Raw genomic sequence first — 8,051 nt, 5'->3', positions numbered from 1 at the left:
AAAAAAATGTCATGAAGAGATTAGTGGTAGGACGGGAATAAAACACAGACCTACTAGAGCATGGACTTGAGGATATGGGGAGGGGGAAGGGTAAGCTGTGACGAAGTGAGAGAGTGGCAGGGACATATATACACTATCAAATGTAAATTAGACAGCTGGTGGGAAGCTGCCGCGTAGCACAGGGAGATCAACTCTGTGCTTTGTGACCACCTAGAGGGGTGGGATAGGGAGGGAGGGTGACGCAAGAGGGAAGAGATATGGGAACATATGTATATGTATAACTGATTCACTTTGTTGTAAAGGAGAAACTAACACACTATTGTAAAACAGTCATACTCCAATAAAGATGTTAAAAAAATTTTTTTTAATAAAAAAAATAAAAATAAAAACCAAGGAGAAACACAAGGGCTGGGTTTGGACTACAGTAGTTCTCAGTTTAAATAAACAGTATCAAAAATCACAAAAAAAAAAAAAAAAGACACAAACCTACTAGAGCATGGCCTTGAGGATATGGGGAGGGGGAAGGGCAAGCTGTGACAAAGTGAGAGAGTGGCATGGACATATATACCCTACCAAATATAAAATAGATAGGTAGTGGGAAGTAGCCGCATAGCACCGAGAGATCAGCTAGGTGGTTTGTGACCACCTAGAAGGGTGGGATAGTGAGGGTGAGAGGGAGGGGGATGCAAGAGGGAAGAGATATGGGAATATATGTATATGTATAACTGATTCACTTTGTTATAAAGTAGAAACTAACATACCATTGTAAAGCAATTATACTCCAATAAAGATATTTTTTTTAAAAAAAGAGTGTTGAGTAGAGCATTCATGGTTTCAGTATCAACAAATCAATAAAAAGCAGCTAAGGGAAATCTTGAAATATAAACCCAGCAGCCTCTCATGGGCTGAGACTCATGCTTGAGAATAGCAAAGGAAAAGTGAGTTTGGGGAAAAGAATCTGAAAAAGAATGAATATATGTTTACGTATAAATGAAACACTTTGCTGTACACCTGAAACTAATACAATATTGTAAATCAACTACACTCCAATATAAAATAAAAATTAATTTAATAAAAGAAAAGTGAGTTTTGTTATGAAATATCTAATGAAAGGGTGGGCTTAAAAAGCAACATGAACCTAAAGATAGAAATAGTAGAAAGAATGCTTGATTAACCATTAAAAAAAGGGAACAAAAAATATTCTAGCCTTCTAGAAGGATTCTTTAATCTAATCACAAGTTGAAGAAAGATGCATTAATATTACTAATATAGATTGCAAAAATTAATGCACGGCCATTGTAGTACAATTTGGGATATCAAGGTAGTGGTTTAGTCTGTTACAGAAGATTGTCTAATAAATTCAGATAGATTCACTTATATTTTTCTTATATATAATATATTTATGTATTTTTTCAATTTTTAAAGTAAATTGAAAAATATCTTGATTTGCCTTCCTAAAAATTCCATGTTTTAGAAGTAGAAAACTACTTAAAAGTACTATTTTGATTTAATTCTATCAAGAAGTAGTAGTTGGTTAGGTGTGTGGATGCTTAGGATAAAGTAACTGTGTTTACCTGTAGTTTATAACAGAAAATGAAGCAGATCTTTCCTGTGCTTACCCATGTTTCTTGTCTGTAGAGGAGCAAAACTAAAACGGGGGGGGGGCGGAATTCAGAATAAAGGAAGCTGTAATTTCATACAAAAAGTGTCTACCCAGGAAGGAGAAAGAGGTCCTAAAGGGGAAATTCTGATTACTCCAGAAACAAGTCATGTGATTTCTAGTAAAACTTTGTAGAACTGAAAGAGGAGAGTTTTAAAGATATTGATATAGAGTTACCTGGAGCTTTCTAATGAGATCAACTATTTAACAAACCTGTACAAACCTTTCAAAGAAGTAATTTGTCAATAGATATCAAGACTCCAGATGTGTGTCATGGGGGACAAGATGAACAGAGAGAGTGCCATTTCCTGAGATGGGAAGTCTAATGAGTTTAATCGGCCAGATTGCAATGACTAAATGGAAGGTGAGGAAGTCCCAGTGTTGTTGTGGCTTGTTATGCAGCAGTAGATAGCTGGAACAAAGATGAGGAGTTAGATTTTGGAAATGTGTTTGGATAGTCTGGAGATGTTTAAAAAGCAGTTAGAAATTCAGGTCTGTGGCTCAGGAGAGACTGCTGGGCATTGGAGTTTCCTTATGTTCTTCTCGGCTCTTATCTACCTCAAATTGTATGTGGTTACAATCACAGAGTTCACATTCTTTATTTCTTTTGATCTTAACAATAATCCCTTGAAAAAATGGTGAGCATATTGTTATACCCATAAAAGAGTGGAGAAAATTGAGGCTCAGGAAGCTTTCACAATTTATAGAAAGTCCCATGGCATGGAACTCAGAATATAGGTCTTCTGATTCCCAGTTCAAGCTGTTTCCTCCACACTCTGTTGTGCTGAAGGTAGACAGGGAAGATGCCTACTAGTGATGAGGGGGCCCTGAGGTCAGAGACCTGAGAAACTCAAGTCTGAGGAGGGATTAAGGAGAAGATTTAAAACTACTTCTTAAATTTCTTCACAAGAGCATCCCTTACTGGGGAGGAGAGAGTTACTATACCCCTAGGAAGATCTGGACAGATAACCTGAAAGGAAGTTCTTTGATGTCATTCATTCATAGGATTAACAATTATTTATTGAGCCCATGCCATGTCCTAGACACTGTGCCAGGTTCAGCACTGCACAAGGTCCCTGTCCTCACAGGACTCAAGGAAACCGACTATCAAGCAGTTCACCAACCATAACCTGGATCCTGAGGTTTCCAGGAGGAAGTCACATGAAAATGGAATGCTAAGGGTGGAGCTGGAAAGAAGAGAGTGAAGGAAATTTTAGGCAGAAGGAAAGGCATTTATATAGACCTAGAGGTAAGAGAGACAGAACCTCCTTCAAGGCAAACAGCAAAGTTAAATTTAGATGAAATGTGGTTATGGGGTGAGGGAGTCATAAATTGAGGATAAAAGGACCATCTGTAGGCATAATCTAGACATAAAAAGATTTAGACACATTAACCTAAGTCTAGAAATGTCCTGAAATATTCCAGTTTTCTTGGCATCTCTATCTTTCCCAACAATTGGATGAATACTTCATGCCAGCCCCCACTCCCAAAGTCATATCAGTGTCCTATGAGTTGACTCAGTCCCATGGAGCCCACACAGCCATGAGTACCCTGAAGAAATCATGTCTCTAGGCTTACACAGCCTAAGGGAGCAGAATTTGCCACCCTAATATATGTTTCTTTGGCATATTAATTGTTTTAAGCTGGTTATTTTCTAAGGAAAGAGAAGACGTGGTAAACATTCTGAAAACCATGTAGGAGTTACCCTTTTGTAAGAAACATTTATATTTGTAAGGGAAATTTTCATTTGTAAGGTGTCTCCCTTTCTGTATGGGAAGAAGACAGAGAGGGAGACCAATTCTCTAGAAACTCTTATCAACGGAGAAGGCACTAACTTAAATCTGCCTAACAACCTTACCCTTGTTTACTGTGCTTTTCCTGATAATCTCCCAGAACTGTCACCCTCAACATCCTCTTTTGTCTTTAGCTGAGGATGGTATTTAAGGTGAGGGCTTCAGCCATTATGGCAAGTTACTTAGATTTTCTGGGTTTCTCCCATGTATGCAATATTAAACTCTGATTTTCTCCAGACATATAAACTCTGTTAATATGGCTCATTGTATGTGGTTACAATCACAGAGTTCACATTCTTTATTTCTTTTGATCTTAACAATAATCCCTTGAAAAATGGTGAGCATATTGTTATACCCATAAAAGAGTGGAGAAAATTGAGGCTCAGGAAGCTTTCACAATTTATAGAAAGTCCCATGGCATGGAACTCAGAATATAGGTCTTCTGATTCCCAGTTCAAGCTGTTTCCTCCACACTCTGTTGTGCTGAAGGTAGACAGGGAAGATGCCTACTAGTGATGAGGGGGCCCTGAGGTCAGAGACCTGAGAAACTCAAGTCTGAGGAGGGATTAAGGAGAAGATTTAAAACTACTTCTTAAATTTCTTCACAAGAGCATCCCTTACTGGGGAGGAGAGAGTTACTATACCCCTAGGAAGATCTGGACAGATAACCTGAAAGGAAGTTCTTTGATGTCATTCATTCATAGGATTAACAATTATTTATTGAGCCCATGCCATGTCCTAGACACTGTGCCAGGTTCAGCACTGCACAAGGTCCCTGTCCTCACAGGACTCAAGGAAACCGACTATCAAGCAGTTCACCAACCATAACCTGGATCCTGAGGTTTCCAGGAGGAAGTCACATGAAAATGGAATGCTAAGGGTGGAGCTGGAAAGAAGAGAGTGAAGGAAATTTTAGGCAGAAGGAAAGGCATTTATATAGACCTAGAGGTAAGAGAGACAGAACCTCCTTCAAGGCAAACAGCAAAGTTAAATTTAGATGAAATGTGGTTATGGGGTGAGGGAGTCATAAATTGAGGATAAAAGGACCATCTGTAGGCATAATCTAGACATAAAAAGATTTAGACACATTAACCTAAGTCTAGAAATGTCCTGAAATATTCCAGTTTTCTTGGCATCTCTATCTTTCCCAACAATTGGATGAATACTTCATGCCAGCCCCCACTCCCAAAGTCATATCAGTGTCCTATGAGTTGACTCAGTCCCATGGAGCCCACACAGCCATGAGTACCCTGAAGAAATCATGTCTCTAGGCTTACACAGCCTAAGGGAGCAGAATTTGCCACCCTAATATATGTTTCTTTGGCATATTAATTGTTTTAAGCTGGTTATTTTCTAAGGAAAGAGAAGACGTGGTAAACATTCTGAAAACCATGTAGGAGTTACCCTTTTGTAAGAAACATTTATATTTGTAAGGGAAATTTTCATTTGTAAGGTGTCTCCCTTTCTGTATGGGAAGAAGACAGAGAGGGAGACCAATTCTCTAGAAACTCTTATCAACGGAGAAGGCACTAACTTAAATCTGCCTAACAACCTTACCCTTGTTTACTGTGCTTTTCCTGATAATCTCCCAGAACTGTCACCCTCAACATCCTCTTTTGTCTTTAGCTGAGGATGGTATTTAAGGTGAGGGCTTCAGCCATTATGGCAAGTTACTTAGATTTTCTGGGTTTCTCCCATGTATGCAATATTAAACTCTGATTTTCTCCAGACATATAAACTCTGTTAATATGGCTCATGTCAATTTAATTCTTAGACCAGCCAGAAGAACCTAGAAGGGTAGAGAAAAATATCTTCTTCTCCTAAACCAGTCATAAACAAGATCCAATGTATTACCACCCTGAGAGGCCTTGCATGAGTGGCCAACAGGGTTTCCTTTAAGTATTGCTATCTCATCTCCCTAAAAGTTACATACTGTCATAATTCTATGGTGTTATATTTGTTTCCCATATGAACATTCACTTTTACTCATTTTTTTCCATAGTGGTGAGCATTAAAGCCCCTTAAGTGAAAAAGACCTGAGTATTTATTAGGGGGAATACTGAGAAAGACAATAGCTTAGCTCTCAATTCTCAGACAGGTACTGGAGGGCTGGGCAGCTATAATAGGGAAAGGAAAGTTAGCACAGGAGGGGACCAGAACAAGCCCGTGACAGAAGAACGAACCTGAACTCTTAATCAGATGTTTGGGTGTTCCTCTGATACGGAGTCCTCTGCTCAGACTCTCACTCAGAGACCCTCGACAGGTTTCCTTTCCCACAGTTTTGATCTCTCTCTGGGACAATGACAATATCATTTACCTTTGCTCACGACACAACTCCTTGCATAGACAAAGGTCTCAAAGAATGCCTCAAGGAGCACAACACACCTGAGCATAAAATGTGGTGGCTATCAGAGTAGCTTCCTGTTATTCACAATGCAAGGAGACTTTACAGAGGACAAACCACAGCACTAAATATGAGGAGCCTTCTTCCCCATCTCACCAAGGTCCTAATTTTGTCACGTCCCCTTGGGGAAAGAGATGGAGTCTGATTCTCCAGGCTACGGAAGGCTCCCCAACTCACCACAGCCCTGCTACTAGGATGAAAATACCTGCTGCCTGGAGCCCCTACTCCACTTCCAGGTGGAGCCACACCCCATATTCCCATTTCCGTCTGACAGGGCTTTCAGTGCACAATTAGAGGCAGACAATTTGTGGAAAGTACCTTGTACGCTGGTTGCCAGGAACAAATGAGACAGCAGTAGAAGTTCCAGAGCCAGAGACAGTTCCCACCTTCTGGAGCACATGCTACTCTCCAGAACTTCCCAGGAACTCTGGAGACAGGCCAGAACCAAGCTAGAAAGGGACCGAGGGCTCTCTTGAATTCATGTCTTAAGGTTAGAGAAGAAAAGCACTGAGCTCTTCTCTCAATTCAGCAACTCGTGGGTGGAGCCTTGGCACCAGAAACAGGAAGGCCCATTGTTGTTGTTGGTTTTTTTTTTTTTTTTTTTAATGCAAGCACAACGGAAACGAACCATTTTGTTTGAATGTGTGTTAGTTTTGTTTTCTGGTGAGAGGATCCATGGCTTCTACTGGTTTTCAGAAGTGTCAGTGCTCAGAAAAGATTAAAGACCCCTGATAGAGAATATCTGCTTTTGGTTTCCCAGTTAGGAATCACCCTGATTAATCCAGAGGCTAAAATTTGCAGGTACCCACCCAAGGGGATTTCTGGCCTGAGCCAACTTTAAATCATGTGAGGAGTAGATCATGTGTAGGTAGGTTGAGAGCACAAAGTGTGGGAAATCAGATCTACACAGTTTGAATACTGGTCTCCCACCCCCAGGCTCCTCCTCCCTTATGGTAAATTCACTGTATGAACCTTTACATTGGCCTATCCACTGAACAGTAGTAGAAAAGCAAGGTTATTTGACCCAAATGAATGGATTCCACACCCTTGTGGTCTAAGAAATTTCAGGCCCATCCCTCTTGTATCTAAATGAATTATTTGCCCACCCAGGACAATTTGGAAACCCATAAGGTAGCCACAGTCCCTGATACAGCATATTAGTAGCTATTTCCAAATTGGGGACATTTCTGATTCTCAAAATGGAGATGACAAATAAAAACACTGCTCTCCTCAATCTCTGAACTCTTGTCTTGGAAGTAGTTACCCTCCCCAAAGGATCAGCATGGGGAAATGGAGTCAGCTAAATACCGGAAATTGTATATGACACTTGATCATATTGGAGCCCTGTGAGGTGAGAAGGACAGGTATTACTACCTGCATTTCCGAACTGAAACTCAGGGTCAGACTTGCCTGAGGTCATGCTTCAGCTCCAGTCAACCCCAGTTTTCACTCAGCTCTTCCCCCAACGTGGACTACTGCAAATACTTGGACTAGAAGATAAGATGAGACAGGAGTAGAATAAGCAAGGTTGAAGTGGAGTTAACTAAGGAAAACTTTAAAGTGAACCATGAAAAAGAAACTGAGGAGGAGTAGGCGGAGTCAAATGACAGAACAGGGTAAGGGATGGAAGTCAAGGTCATGGGATTTGCTCAGACTGACTCCTCTGAGGATTTTTCAAAAGGGCTGTTGCCCAGTGGGTTGTTTTTGTTTTTTGTTTCTCCCTTGATCTTTATTTTATTTTAATTTTTGAATTTTATTTTACTTATTTTTTTATAAATCAGGTTCTAATTAGTTATCCATTTTATACATATTAGTGTATACATGTCAATCCCAATCTCCCAATTCATCACACAACCACCACCACCACCCCACTGCTTTCCCTCCTTGGTGTCCATAGGTTTGTTCTCTACATCTGTGTCTCAATTTCTTCCCTGCAAACCATTTCATCTGTACCATTTTTGTAGGTTCCACATATATGTATTAATATACGATATTTGTTTTTCTCTTAATGACTTACTTCACTCTGTATGACAGTCTCTAGATTCAGCCACATCTCTACAAATGACTGAATTTCATTCCTTTTTATGGCTGAGTAATATTCCATTGTATATATGTACCACATCTTCTTTCTCCATTCGTCTGTTGATGGGCATTTAGGTTGCTTCCATGACCTGGCTATTGTAAATAGTGCTGC

General features: G+C 40.0%; 1 protein-coding gene across 1 annotated transcript in view; it reads right to left on the bottom strand.

The window, feature by feature from the left end:
• The window catches only part of CD48 (CD48 molecule), a 25,543-nt gene extending 19,218 nt beyond the window's left edge, over nt 1-6,325 (bottom strand). The window contains exon 1 of the mRNA XM_024115986.2: nt 6,176-6,325. Within this exon, the coding sequence (XP_023971754.1) occupies nt 6,176-6,257 (82 nt within the window). The 5' untranslated portion in view covers nt 6,258-6,325. The remainder of the gene's footprint in view (nt 1-6,175) is intronic.
• Nucleotides 6,326-8,051: the final 1,726 nt, after the last annotated feature.

The sequence above is a fragment of the Physeter macrocephalus genome, chromosome 4, assembly GCF_002837175.3.
Source record: "Physeter macrocephalus isolate SW-GA chromosome 4, ASM283717v5, whole genome shotgun sequence".
In the NCBI taxonomy this organism is placed as follows: domain Eukaryota; kingdom Metazoa; phylum Chordata; class Mammalia; order Artiodactyla; family Physeteridae; genus Physeter; species Physeter macrocephalus.
This window is presented reverse-complemented; position numbering and strand designations above follow the sequence as displayed.